The 14960-nt window shown below is 48.3% G+C and overlaps 1 protein-coding gene across 4 annotated transcripts in view; it reads right to left on the bottom strand.

Moving 5' to 3' along the window:
* Cnnm2 (cyclin M2) overlaps positions 1 to 7388 on the bottom strand; it is a 121747-nt gene extending 114359 nt beyond the window's left edge. For 2 of the 4 annotated variants that reach the window (XM_006527489.4, XM_006527490.4), the window contains exon 1: positions 829 to 7388. In XM_006527489.4, coding sequence (XP_006527552.1) covers positions 829 to 2449 — 1621 coding nt within the window. In that variant the 5' untranslated portion in view covers positions 2450 to 7388. The remainder of the gene's footprint in view (positions 1 to 828) is intronic. The other 2 variants (NM_033569.3, NM_001102471.1) reach the window with 1 other exon arrangement.
* Between the last annotated feature and the right edge of the window lie 7572 nt (positions 7389 to 14960).

Genomic DNA, 14960 nt, shown 5'->3' with positions numbered 1-14960 from the left:
AATATAAAGAAATAAATCATAATTAAGAATGGTATCCATCCCACTGTCACAGGTTCAAGCTTTCTGCCAAAACCACACTTGGCTTTAGGGAACTGTACTTGCTGTCAGATAAACAGAAACAGTGAAGAAAGGGGGTTATAGCCTCATAAAAAGTTAACTTAACCGCTAATCTTTCCAAGTTATATATTAATAACTAAGTTTGCTTTAAAGAAAACAAACCCCCTCTTTTCCAGCCTGAGAAGTTACATCCAAATAATGTGGATGTAACACCCTCAAAGACCTTAATCTACCCTGCGGGATGCCCGATAGCCAAGAATAAAATCTATCAAAACTGTCAAAAATGTACTTCCAGTCTTTGAGATGTCAGCATGGATGTTTAAGGAAAAAGAAGAAGAAAACAAACAAACAAAAAAAAAAAAAGAGGAGGACTGCACTGAGTTTTTTTAAGGCTACTTAAATATTTTCCAAATGTCTGTGATCAGATGTAAGCGAGCCGGTCTGTACTTTCTTTCACCTACAATGAATGAATGAAGTAGATGGCCCCTAGAGGGTCAAATTTCAAACACTGGAATTACAAAGCCTGTTTTTTGATGGTGTGAAAAAGTAATGGCAGTTTTGGGCTTTTAAACCTAGAAGTGCTCACGAGTTCAATCCGTCCCCAAGTCCATGCCATCCTTTCAAATTTGCAATTAAGAAAGGGAGAAAATCCGGTCAACTCTCCTTGGGGGGTTGGTCTCAGGGGTAGAGGGTTCAAGGAGGGAGGAGGACGGAGACAGAAAGAGCAAGCCAATTTAAAAAAAAAAAAAAAAAAAAAGCAAAATTGCCCACCTTTCTTAAATTCTTCCAGCATAGCGTCCAACTTGGTGTCGTTGAAAACGAAGTGCAAAGGGTGATTGTAAAACTTGGTGATGGTTTTCAAGGGAGTACAGTCATCCGGATCCACGAAGGCCAAGTCTTTGACAAAGAGCAGGTCCACGATGTTGGAACGTTCTCCCTCGAACACCGGGATTCGAGTGTAGCCACTCTCCATGATCTCCGACATGGTGTTGAAGTCCAGGATAGCCTCGCCGGTTATCATGAAGCAGTCCCTGAGGGGAGTCATCACGTCCTCCACCGTCTTGGTGCGGAGCTCCAGCGCCCCTTGGATGATGTTCAGCTCTTCCTTAACGAGGTCGTTATAGGGGTCAGTAACCCGGAGCATCTCCAGCAGTTTTTCCCGGTTATAGACCGTGCCTATCTCCTGGCCCAGGACGCAGTCCAGCAGTTTGCTAACCGGATAAGAAGCGGGGAATGTCATCATCATGAAAAACTTGGTGAGGAAGATGGTGTTGGCCCCTACCGCCAGGCCGTGTCGGGAGCAGATGGCTTGGGGCACGATTTCTCCGAAGATGACGATGCCAATGGTGGAGACCACCACCGCCACAAGGCCTGAGCCCGCAATGTCGTCCAGCAGGATGGTGAGCGTGGTGTTGACCAGTACGTTGCCCAGCAGCAGCGAGCACAGCAGGTAGTTGCCCTGCCTGCGCACCGGCTCGATGCGCTTGGCATAATTCTTCTCTTTCTCCGTGCCGCAGTTTTGCACGATGCGCAGCTCCATCGGGTCCAGAGCCATGAGCCCCAGGTTGAGGCCGCTGAACATGCCCGACAGGCACAGCAGCAGCGAGATGAAGATCACTTGCAGCCAGAAGGGCAGCAAGAACTTCTTCTCCTCGCCCACTATCATCTTGGTGTCCTCACCGTCGTGGTAAATCCAGGTGGTCTCGGCCCACGGAGGAGGCGGGAGTCCGGCCACCCCCGCGCCACCCTTGCCCCCGACGGTGCCACTCGCAGACCCGGAGCCGCCGGCGCCTAGTGCGGGCGTGGAGAGAGACGTGCACAGGTAATAAGACTTGCTCTTCTCCATCTTGCGCAGCGGTTTAATCTCGATCTCGATGATGCCCGATGTGCGGCGATTGAGAATGATGTGGGGCAAGATGATGATGTCTGAGGTGCGGATGCCGCAGCGCTGGGGGCCGCTGTCCGGCTCCGGAGGCGCGGGGCCCCCCAGCCCACGCTCGCTGGGTGTGTGCCGGCGCCGCTCGTGCTCAGTGAAGGCGATGCGGGACCACGTCTCGTTGTTGATGTTCTGCCCGTACACCCGCAGCTTGACCCGGGTCCGCTCGCTCACCCGCAGAGCACCCCCTTCCATGAACGACACGTCGTTCGTATCCTCCAGCCGCAGCCCGATGATCACGGTCTCCTCGTTCTCGCCGGCCGCTGTGCAGCCGCCCGCTCCCCAGCAGCAGCTCAGCAGTAGCAGCGGCAGCAGCCGGCCCGCAGCTGCTTGCAGGACCCCCCGGCCGCGGGCACTGAGGCTGCGGCGCGCCGCCATCTTCCAAGTGGGCAGTGCGGCGGCTGCCTGCCCGCCCGCCATCTTTACTTCGGGTTCACAAGCGCCACAGCCAATCATAGGGTGGCTGCTCCAGCTGAGGCTTCATCCTTCCCACCCGGCGGCGCGAGCGCAGGCACCGGCGCCCGAGCAGGACTGCAACCGCGCGTTCGCGCCCAGCCCTTAGCTGTCCTTCTCTCTGAATGACACTGATTCGGACTGAGCCAGCTGAGGAACCCCCGGGCTCGAGGGAGGAGGGAGCGGAGGGAGGGGCGTGCTAGCCTCTCCCGCGAGAGGCAGGTCTGCCAGCCAATCAAGAGCGGGTGCCCGCCTTCCCAGCCAGGGGGCTGGAATGGGGGCGTGGTCGCAGTCGGCGTGCCGCACCAATGGCACGGGAGGTGGGCGGGGAGATGAGGGCCACTGTCCTCCTCTGCATGCCAAGTTTCCAACTGAAAGGCGCGTGACTCTTGTGTATGCGCGGGGAGGAGGCGTGGCCATCCCGGATGCAAGAGCCAGTCAAAGATGAGCGCTGTAGGGATGGGGGCGTGGTCTTCCTCCAGGCGGCCAATGAAAGGGAGCGGTCCGCGGGTGCGGCGCTCCCTGTGGGGTCTCTGTAGTAGATCCTCGCGCGCGGCTTGGCAGCCCTGCAATACTGCCCTGAGGCGCGAGGCCTCGGGTCCTTGCTGCAGGGACTTGCGGGCTCCACGGGGCTCCGTGTCGCCGCAGAATGGGCTGAGCCCTCCTTCCCTGGGAGCACCAGAGCCGGACTGGAGACAGCTTACGATGCACATAGCCTAAAACCAAATCGGGATACTAGTCAAGCCCCCCAGCCCACTACCCCTGCATGCGGTTCCTCTGGAGATTCGCGGTGACAGGGTGGCCCTAGCAACGCCGAGGACCTGCGGTCTCCGTGACTCTGTGAGCCCTCAGCTGCTCACGATCATGTGGCGCCACCTGCCGGCCCTCACGGACGACCTTTGCTGTTTTCTAGCTCTCAACAAACCTCTCAAAGTGTGGTCAGCTTCCCAAACTTTGTCATCACAGGGATTCTCCTGTAGTCCTGCTATAATCACAGAATGAGATGGACCCTATTTTTGGTTTTGTTTTGTTTTGTTTTGTTTTGTTTTTTAACGTGCACCCAGGCAATTTGGGGAAATAGGAAGGGGAGAGCAACCTGAGAAGGCCCATGAAAGCTTATTATGAAATGCACAGGTCAAACGCTGTTAGCTCCGGAGAAGATTCATTGTGGAGCACAGCTCACCAGGACTCTCAAGTCCATTGCATCAGACTAGATGCGGTAGCACAGTAGCTCCCAAACTGAACTTTCTGCCTCCCAACTGAAGCGCGTTTTAAAATGTTTTTCCTGATCTTACTTTGTATTCCATAAACACAATACTCTTCCTTTTTTGTGAACACCCACAGTGTTTTTTATAATTTCCAGGACGAGTGATTTCTGGGCTCATTTCAGCGGTATCCTCGCAATTCTCTCTTTTTTTTTTTTTTTTTTTTTTGTTGTTTTGTTTTGTTTTGTTGTTGTTTACAGGGTTTCTCTGTATAGCCCTGGCTGTCCTGGAGCTCACTTTGTAGACCAGGCTGACCTTGAACTCAGAAATCCGCCTGCCTCTGCCTCCCGAGTGCTGGGATTAAAGGCGTGCGCCACCACGCCCGGCCGCAATTCTGTCTTCTTTTATGCTTGTCCTCAACCATTCCCCTGACCTTCCAACTAATGACTTGTCAACCCAGGGCCCATTGCTCCCATATTTGAGCCCTCCCCTAACTCCTCATCTCCTGACAAAAGCCAGAGTGCTCTCATCGCCTACAAGGTTCTGCAAGCTCTGCCCCAACCAGGCTCTGTCATTTTCTCAGTCACTGCCAGGGGATCTTCCTGGCGTCTTCGCATGTGCCATGTCCTGTGGATGGGACTCAACTTCTTTCAGATGCCAACATAGCCCTGTTTAAAGGCTTTGCTCAAAGCCACCAGACTCCATCTCTCCCTTATTTTTCTTCAAAGCAAAGATCATTTACTAATACCATGTGTAAATTACTCATTTGGTTGATAATCTGTCCTCTCTAGAATTTTTGTACACTGTTATATCAGTTCACCCTAGAACACACCTATAGATATTCAAAACATGATATAAAAAGTGTTAAAGAAATAAAGAAGCTTTTACTTTGATTATTTTAAGTAAATGGTCAACTCTAGTCCTAGCCCTCTGGTGTCTGGGGGATTTTTCCCCTACTTCCTATTCTCATACTGCTATATTGGAAAAATCACTTTAGATGAAGAAAATGGGATTCTTAGGTCTCTTATGAGCTTACAAGAGTAGTATTTACAGTTTATAAGTTGAGGTCTTTAGATGTCTGACAAAGGTTCAGGACAGACACAGGGCTTCTAAGCCAGCTAACTGAAAATGTGAGGACAAAGTGTGTTCCAGGCTAAGAGGGAAGACAGTTAGTGGTTCTCGAATATTGAATGCACCATTTGGAGTGGGAGTGCAGAGACAGGAAGAAGTACTTGCCAGCCCTACAGACATTTCCTGTGCAGAGAAAGCAGCGGTCAGGAAAGTGCAGTCTGAGCAATCCTGAAGCGGGCTAGAGGTTCAAGACTTAAGCAAAACAGAAGAGTACCTCCCAGGCGACACCACAAACTGAGCCGGGCTTAGATTCACACGGGGCATTGCTGAGCCATCTTTCTCCTCGGTGGTGGATATGAGCTGCTACTCTGCGTGAATACTCAACACACACAAAGCTGTCTAGACACCTGAGCCAATCCATTTTTCCTTCCATTAGAGTTATCCCCTCAGTCTCAGAGGCTCTCTAAGGTTAGAGAGAAGCTGCTGGTGCGGTTTGCAGTGAGTGGTTTCTGGGGCTCCGCAACCTATCCTTCTGGGGATAGAAGGCGATGGGGCTTGTAGGAAGCCTCTCCTGAAATGCTGGGGAGGGGAGGGGGCTAACACCACAAAACCTCAACTTCGACCATATTTTAATCCATGAAAGGCCACAGAGGGTCTGAGATTTTTAAGAGGTAGCCAGCGGTGTCTCACCCTCGCTTCGTTTTCTCCTTGCCCGACCTTGAATGAGTCACTCAAGCTAAGCTAAACCTCCTGCAAATACCCTCCTTAACTAAACTTCCCCTCCCAGAATCCCTCACTAGAAAACAAGAGAGAAGAATGACAGCTCAATTCTCTTCCGTCCAGAAGGGAAACCTCCCAGTCTGCGGGTTCAGGAATGAGCTCTGCAGCCAGACCCAAATGTCTCTCCAAGGGGCATGCACTGGATTTTCTAAAAGATGGCAAAAAAATTACAAGTGTTTCTCTATACATTTTGTTAACCTAAGGTCTGGTTAATAGAGAAGGTTTTTGTTCTGAAATTTGCTGGGTTGTAGGAAAGCATTCGAAGTTAATGCTCTAAATGGGATTTGGGGTTAGGGGATGGAACCCCAAGGCCTTGGACATATGCTCTGCTGCTGGGGTCCACTCCCACCAAGAGTGACATCTGAATGCCACTAGAGCACACAGTCTTCTGAGGAAAACCAGAAACTAGGGACACGCTGGAATTACACAGACTTGCCCTTGAATCCACTCTGATGGCCCGGAGGGATTTTTTCAGAAGCACGTGTTTAAGTGCTAGAACCCTTTTAGGCAAAATGAGAATTTTTTTTCACCGCAGTTCATAAAAATACTCAGTTAGAGGAAAGCCTGAGGCTTGCTTGTTTTCTCAGGAGGCCTTGTGAGCTTTTGTTGGGTCTTTCCCCACTCCCCTCCTTTTTCTAGATATTCTCTGGACATGGCTACTGAGAAGAAAAGGGGAAATGTGGCTTTTTCACAGCTGGGAGAAAAGGTTTCTTGTTGGAGGTTGGTCTGGTGCTGCTGTGTATTCAGTGCTAAATACTGACCCCCCAAGACCTGATAAACCCCCAATGAGCAGATCCTCACGTATGCCAATGATGCTATGTAAACCTTACCCCACAGTTTAAAGCTATTGGTTAAATAAAAAGAGCCATAGTGTAGTGGCTATTCCTGGTTGTCAACTTGACAATATTTGGAATGAACTACAATCCGGAATTGGAAGGCTCACCAGTGACTCTTATCTGGAGGCTTGGAGATCCTTATCTGGATCTTGGTTTGGAGATCTTGAGCCATCGTGGATATGGATTCCAGAAGATTGAATCTCCGAGTTTAAGGAACACACCTTTAATCTGGGCTACACCTTTTTATCTGGGATTAAGGGTGTGGTGGAACACACCTTTAATCTGGGTGACACCTTCTGCTGGAGACAATATAAGGACATTGGAAGAAGGGAGTCTAGCTCTTGCTCTTGCTCCTTCGCCTGCTTGCCGTGTGAGACTGAGTAACTGCTAGATCCTTGGACTTCCATTCACAGCTGCGACTGAACCATTGTTGGGAATTGGGCTGCCGACTGTAAGTCATCAATAAATTTCTTTACTATCTAGAGACTATCCATAAGTTCTGTGACTCTAGAGAACCCTGACTAATACACATAGCCAATTACTGGGGAGAATAGAGGTAGGCTGGGTTTCAGTTACCGGGCTGGGGGTCACAGGTAGGAACCATGAGGAGAATGAGGAGAAAGAAGGAGACAGGAGAAGGAGAAAGAAGAAGGAAAAAAGGCAGAGAGAAGAGGAGGTCTCCATTAGATGTTACGAGCCAGCAGCATGAGGCAGGGTGAAATATCCCCCTGAGGACAGGCTGATGGAGCAGAAATAACCCAGGGGAGACTCTAACAGCAAGGACTCGGGAAACACAGCTGGGGAATTAACAGTCTCGGGTATAGAAAAATAGATTGGGGTAATCCCCCAGTAACAGTGCTAAAGATGATTGTGAAAGACCATAGGACTCTGCCTTGATTATTGGGGGGCTGTCCAGGTCATATTAATTAGTGTCCTGACTTGATAAGGTTACTAAGTAACAATTTTTTTTTTTTAGATGCAAGAGCAAAAGGTTTATTTTCGGGCGTGTCGGGGTCCACCCTCACTCAGTCCCTCCAAACAAGTGATGAGACAATGACCCCGAATGGCTATTACAAGCAGTTTTTTGGTTTTTTTGGTTTTTTGGTTTTTTTGAGATAGAGTTTCTCTGTATAGCCCTGGCTGTCCTGGAACTCACTCTGTAGACCAGGCTGGTCTCGAACTCAGAAATCCGCCTGCCTCTGCCTCCCAAGTGCTGGGATTAAAGTCATGTGCCCATTGCAAATGTAAATGAGCGAAATACCTAATAAAAAATGGAAAAAAAAATTACACAACTCAAAAAAAAAAAAAAAAAAAAGTCATGTGCCACCACTGCCCGGTCACAAGCAGTTTTTATACTTTGTAGGGGCACAGGTTACATCAGCAAGGTTACAGTTTAAACTTATTGGCTAAGCATATTGACCTCTAAATCTATTGGCTAGCAAGCCTGACACGCATCTACCTGGGACTTTCCAAAAGGTCGGGTGGCCATCGGTCAGCACATTCTGAGAATTTTTTACTCAAGAATGTTCCTGTGGGTGGAGAATGGAACCTGGACTAGCCCTGACCTGAGGCAGGTGGGTGTAAGGCTGGAGAAAGCCCCTAGGGTCCTTCATTCCCCCCTTTCTCTTGTTCAAGCTCCAGTCTTGGAGCTAAGCTCAGGGGTCTTGGGTAACTAACTCATATTCTTCAGGTCCTGTCCTCAGGGTCTTGTATTGTTGGCACAGGACCATTAGCTGCACTGCTCCTACCCTCTTTTATGAAGGCTATAAGCGGGCTGGTGAGATGGCTCAGTGGTTAAGAGCACTGTCTGCTCTTCGAAGGTCCTGAGTTCAAATCCCAGCAACCACATGGTGGCTCACAACCATCCGTAACGAGATATGACTCCCTCTTCTGGTGTGTCTGAAGACAGCTACAGTGTACTTACATATAATAAATAAATAAATCTTTTAAAAAAAAAAAGAAGGCTATAAGCTTGTTCAATATACAGGGTCCAAAGGTCAATTGCAGGAGAACAATTAGGGGTCCTAACAAGGTAGATGGTGGTTAACCAAGGGGAGGCGTTAAACCAAGACTTGAACCAGCCCTGACTCTGTTCTCATTCTCTCTTCCACTTGGCTAGCCCTTCTCTCACCTTGACCATTGAATCTTTAACAACCCCAGAGTGGTCTATATAAAAGCAACACTCCTCAGCTAAGGCAGTACATAGCTCTCCTTGCTGGAGGGAAAGTTAAATCTAATTCCCTCCTATTCTGCAGTACTACTTCTGATAATGAAGTCAATGATTCTTAGAGGTGACTGATGGAAGTTTCTATCCTCTCTATATCTAAAGCAATGGCTGCCCTCAGACTGTCATAATTTTTCCCTTGTAAGACCTTGTAAGTGGAGGTCCTGGTGGCTGCCCCAGCCACCCCCAACCCCAACAGAAGGGAGACAGTGAGTGTTGTAACAGGTTTGGCGGATGTGCACATAGAATGGGGGAAGGAACCAGAATCTAAAGGTACCACCAGGCGGTCATGATCAAGGTTGAGTGATCTTGATCTTGAGCCGATTGCCCATCTTCTGTCCTGTCCAGCAGGGGTCCCCAGAGAGCAGGGCACCTGCAGGTTTCTCCTGGGAAGCGTGCACCCAGGCCACAATACTGTCCACCTTGAGGGCTATGGGAGTGGCTAGCAGCGACAGGAAGGGTCCCTTCCACTGGGGTTCCAGCGACTGTGCCCGATGTGCCCTTACCTAGACCCAGTTACCAGTCTTGAAGCCACCGCCTCTAGCATCCAAGTAGGTGCCTGTTGCTGACGTCTTTCTCCACTCCTATCAGTCAAGTTGGTGGTCAGGGGAAGGGGGGGTCTCCTCCAATCCTGGACGAAGATTCCAAATGTAAGACACTGACTGACCAGTCAGTTGTACTTACTTCGAGACACCCCCGAGTGATGAGAAGGTGACCACTAAATAATATTTCAAAATTTAAAATACCATTTACAGTTTCTCTTGGAAAAGTCTGAATTCTTTACAGCTAGCCTTTCCTGAAATCTAGTCTTCAACTACCCAAAAGGAAATGAGTATATGAGAAAACACCCTAACGACACCTAAAAATGCCCCCCCCCCCCGCCTCTTCTTGCTCTGCCTGCTTTCTCCTATCCACTACTCGCTCTGGTCTGAGCCCTAGAGTAAGGGCCAGGCAGACGATCAGTGTCCCACACCTTTTAATACTACGTTCCCAGAGGCTGGGGATGTAGCTCGATTGGCAGTGTTTTCCTGGTATCTGTGAATCTCTAGGTTTAGTTCTCAGCCCCCCCCCCCCCGATAAATCCAGGCTTGGCCATATACACCCCTAACCCTAACACTTGTGAGAGACACAGAAAAACCACCAGTACACAGTCATCTTTGGTTATATAGCAGGTTCGAGGCCAGCCTGGACTACATCAAGAATTTGTTCCCAACCTCCATTTGGTGGGGTGAAGATGAGCAGGTAAGATTGGGATGGACAGAAGAAAAAATTCCATAGCCTAAATGTATGAATCTGAAGCCTCCTGTGAGAGTCACACCTGCATGCCTCAGACACCTGAGTTGGAACCTGGGTTTCTTTCACTCTAGCTTAGCTCACTCCCATGGCCTCTGATTCATCTCTTCTGAGGATGAAGGTAAAAGATAACTGTCAGCCCACCCTGCTCCCCAGGCACAGACAAAACACTCACAAAATGCAAGCTCAGACTTTTGCACTTTCCAGTTCCTCTAAGGTACTGTTGATTTTAATTATTACTAAGCTGAAGGGTTATTTCTTCTTCTTCTTCTTCTTCTTCTTCTTCTTCTTCTTCTTCTTCTTCTTCTTCTTCTTCTTCTTCTTCTTCTTCCTCTTCCTCTTCCTCTTCCTCTCCTTCCTCTTCCTCTTCCTCCTCCTCCCCTCCTCCTCTTCCTCCTCTTCCTGTTCTTCCTCCTCCTTCTTCTTCCTCTTCCTCCTCCCCTCCTCCTCTTCCTCCTCCTCCTCTTCTCCTCCTTCTTCTTCCTCTCTCTCTCTCTCTCTCTCTCTCTCTCTCTCTCTCTCTCTCTCTCTCCTCATTAATTGCTTCCTTACATTTCTTTTACTATACTTTCTCTCTGTGTGTATCTGTGTGCGAGCATTGGCTTGCACATTCTGAGGAGTTTGGAGGTCAGGTGGCAGCCTCTGGTGTCAGTTCTCACCTTCCTTTGAGCATCTCTTGGGTTCAGTTTTGTTTCCACTCTAGACACCGGGCTAGTGTGAGTTTCTGGGGATCCTTCTGGCTTCCCCTTCCCTCTCATCACAGATACACTGGGCTTACAGATTTGTAATGTTACTGTGCCACACTTGCCCAAGGGTTTACAGACACGTGTGTTACTGTGCCACACTTGCCCAAGGGTTTACAGACACGTGTGTTACTGTGTCACACTTGCCCAAGGGTTTACAGACACGTGTGTTACTGTGTCACACTTGCCCAAGGGTTTACAGACACGTGTGTTACTGTGTCACACTTGCCCAAGGGTTTACAGACATGTGTGTTACTGTGTCACACTTGCCCAAGGGTTTACAGACACGTATGTTACTGTGCCACACTTGCCCAAGGGTTTACAGACACGTGTGTTACTGTGCCACACTTGCCCAAGGGTTTACAGACACGTGTGTTACTGTGCCACACTTGCCCAAGGGCTTACAGACACGTGTGTTACTGTGCCACACTTGCCCAAGGGTTTACAGACACGTGTGTTACTGTGTCACACTTGCCCAAGGGTTTACAGACACGTGTGTTACTGTGCCACACTTGCCCAAGGGTTTACAGACACGTGTGTTACTGTGTCACACTTGCCCAAGGGTTTACAGACACGTGTGTTACTGTGCCACACTTGCCCAAGGGTTTACAGACACGTGTGTTACTGTGTCACACTTGCCCAAGGGTTTACAGACACGTGTGTTACTGTGTCACACTTGCCCAAGGGTTTACAGACACGTGTGTTACTGTGTCACACTTGCCCAAGGGTTTACAGACACGTGTGTTACTGTGCCACACTTGCCCAAGGGTTTACAGACACGTGTGTTACTGTGTCACACTTGCCCAAGGGTTTACAGACACGTGTGTTACTGTGCCACACTTGCCCAAGGGTTTACAGACACGTGTGTTACTGTGCCACACTTGCCCAAGGGTTTACAGACACGTGTGTTACTGTGCCACACTTGCCCAAGGGTTTACAGACACGTGTGTTACTGTGCCACATTTGCCCAAGGGTTTACAGACACGTGTGTTACTGTGCCACACTTGCCCGGCAAACATTTTACCCACTAAGCCTCTCCCTAGCCTTACACTTTATTTTCTAACTTATGTATTTATTTATCTGAGACCTGGGCCCCAGCATCTCCGATATCTCAGGCTGCCTTTGAACCTGCTATGTAGCTGAGGATGGCCTCGGCCTGCTGATCTTTCCATCCCCGCCTTCTGAGTGCTGTGATTCCAGACATGCACAGCCATGAATGTGCTGACAGAGAGCAAACCCAGGGCTTCCTGTGTCCTAAGCAAGCATTCTACCTGCTGAGTGACATTCCCCAGCCCGGGCTACTCTACATTTTAAATAGAAAGTGTTCTATTTCTTACCCCATTTCTTTTGCTTCCTTTATTTATTGACCTATCAGTCTGTGTATGTTGTTTCTCTAATGAGTTCTAAGCACAGCTCTGGGCACTGGGAAGCTACAATATGGAATCATCAGTTGCCCCAAGATACACATTTGTAATCCTAGCACTCAGGAAAACGAGGCAGAAAGATCCCAAGTTTAAAAGTTTGGAGCCATCCTGGGCTATACAGTAAAACTCAACCAAATCCCACCCCACATCTTCCCCGGGGTGGGGATGGGAGGACCTTGCTAGTAAGGAAGCTTAACAACAAACGATACACAGTAAAGGACAGAATACTCAGCTACACAGTAAAGGACAGAATACCCAGCTACACCGTAACGGACAGAATACCCAGCTACACCGTAACGGACAGAATACCCAGCTACACCGTAACGGACAGAATACCCAGCTACACCGTAACGGACAGAATACCCAGCTACACAGTAAAGGACAGAATACCCAGCTACACCGTAATGGACAGAATACCCAGATACACAGTAAAGGACAGGATACCCAGCTACACAGTAAAGGACAGAATACCCATCTACACAGTAAAGGACAGGATACCCAACTACACAGTAAAGGACAGGATACCCAACTACACAGTAAAGGACAGGATACCCAGCTACACAGTAAAGGACAGGATACCCAACTACACAGTAAAGGACAGGATACCCAACTACACAGTAAAGGACAGGATACCCAGCTACACAGTAAAGGACAGGATACCCAGCTACACCGTAACGAACAGAATACCCAGCTACACAGTAAAGGACAGGATACCCAGCTACACAGTAAAGGACAGAATACCCAGCTACACAGTAATGGACAGAATACCCAGCTACACCGTAACAGACAGAATACCCAGCTACACCGTAACGGACAGAATACCCAGCTACACAGTAACGAACAGAATACTCAGCTACACCGTAACGGACAGAATACTCAGCTACACAGTAAAGGACAGAATACTCAGCTACACAGTAAAGGACAGAATACTCAGCTACACCGTAACGGACAGAATACCCAGCTACACCGTAAAGGACAGAATACCCAGCTAAACTGTAACGGACAGAATACCCAGCTATACCGTAACGGACAGAATACCCAGATACACAGTAAAGGATACCCAGCTACAAAGGAGACTGAGGCTGGAGAATCCAGAGTTCAGTGCCAGTTTAGACAACATAGGAAGACCTTGTCTCAAAAAACAAAGAAGGTACAGATAAACAGGCAAGCTGGAGAGGCAGCTCAGTGGTTAAGAGCACTGGCTGCTCTTTCAAATCATCCCAAATCCAGTCCCCAGAGCCCACACAGGGAGCTCACGACTGCCTAGAACTCCAGCTCCTACACCCTTTTCTGACTTCCATAGGCACACACACATTCACACAGACATGTAGACATAAATACAAATTTTAACTGTTTTAAAAACTGAGGAGAGCATACTGGTCTTCAGGTTGCTTTAGGTTGGGTGTAGTAGAGTTCTCTATCCGTCTCAGCACTTGGGAGCAGAGACAGAAGGTTGGCAAATTAAGATCATTCGGAGTTACATAAGGAGACTCTATCTTGAAAGAAAGAAGAAAGAAAGAAAGAAAGAAAGAAAGAAAGAAAGAAAGAAAGAAAGAAAGAAAGAGGGAGGGAGGGAGGGAGGAAGGAAGGGAGGGAGAAGGAAGGAAGAAAAGGAAAGAAGAAAGAGAGGAGAAAGAAAGGAAGAAAGAAAGAAAGAAAGAAAGGAAGGAAGGAAGGAAGGAAGAGAGAGAAAGGAAGGAAGGAAGGAAGAAAAAGAAGGAAGAAAAAAAGAGAAAGGAAGGAAGGGAGAAGGAAGGAAGAAAAGGAAAGAAGAAAGAAAGAAAGAAAGAAAGAAAGAAAGAAAGAAAGGAAGGAAGGAAGGGAGAGAGAGAAAGGAAGGAAGGAAGAAAAAGAAGGAAGAAAAAAGAGAAAGGAAGGAAGGAAGGGAGAAGGAAGGAAGAAAAGGAAAGAAGAAAGAGAGAAAGAAAGAAAGAAAGAAAGGAAGGAAGGAAGGAAGGAAGGAAGGAAGGAAGGAAGGAAGAAAGGAAGGAAGAGAGAGAAAGGAAGGAAGGGAGGGAGGGAGGAGGAAGGGAGCTAAGTAGTTGGAGGAGATAGTTCACTCAGTAAAATGCGTGGCCCACAAGCAGCAGGACACACGTTAAATCCGTTAAATCCCCACAACCCATACCTTCAGAACCAAGTACTGTGTCATGTGCTTCCCTTCCCATCTCTGGAAAGACAGAAACAGGCAGGAGAATGGAACATGATTGGCTAGCCAGCCTAGCCTGCTTGGTGAGTTCCAGGCCAAGGATAGGCCATGCCTCAAGGACAAACAAACAAATAAATAAACAACGGAAACAACAGAGCAGGTGGATGGCCTCTGAGGAGCAACACCTGAAGTTTCTCTCTTACAGTGCTCCCATACACACATAGAGTGCTCTCTAACATACATAAACGTGTTCTCTCCCACACACAGTTCTATCACACACATTTAGTACTGTCACATACACATACAGTACTCTCACACACATACAGTATTCTCTCTCACAACCAACTCTCTCAAATATACATACAGTACTCTCACACACACATACAGTACTCTCACACACATACACATATAGTACTCTCACATAAGCATACAGTACTCTCTCACAAATAGACAAACAGACACATACATTCACACACACGCACACTCACACATACAAAGAGGTTTTAGATATGTAACTAAGAGTTATTCCAAGAAAAGTGCACTTGCTTGTGCTGCCTTCAATATGGTGGACTGACTAGCTTCACCAACAAAGACTTTTGTCCTGGAGATTTGAAATCCTAGAGTGAAGTCTAGCAGGGCTGGTTTCTGATGAGGCTTACTTCTTGGCTTGCAAACAGACAGTCCTCACACACCTGTCCTCCGAGACTGTGGAGAAAGCCAGCTCTCTGGTACCCTCTCTTACAAGGACATGAATCCACTGAACCAGGAGCCAACCCTTCCTTATAACTT

The sequence above is a fragment of the Mus musculus genome, chromosome 19, assembly GCF_000001635.26.
Source record: "Mus musculus strain C57BL/6J chromosome 19, GRCm38.p6 C57BL/6J".
Taxonomy (NCBI): domain Eukaryota; kingdom Metazoa; phylum Chordata; class Mammalia; order Rodentia; family Muridae; genus Mus; species Mus musculus.
Note: the sequence above shows the minus strand (reverse complement) of the source record. Positions and strands in the feature narration are given on the sequence as shown.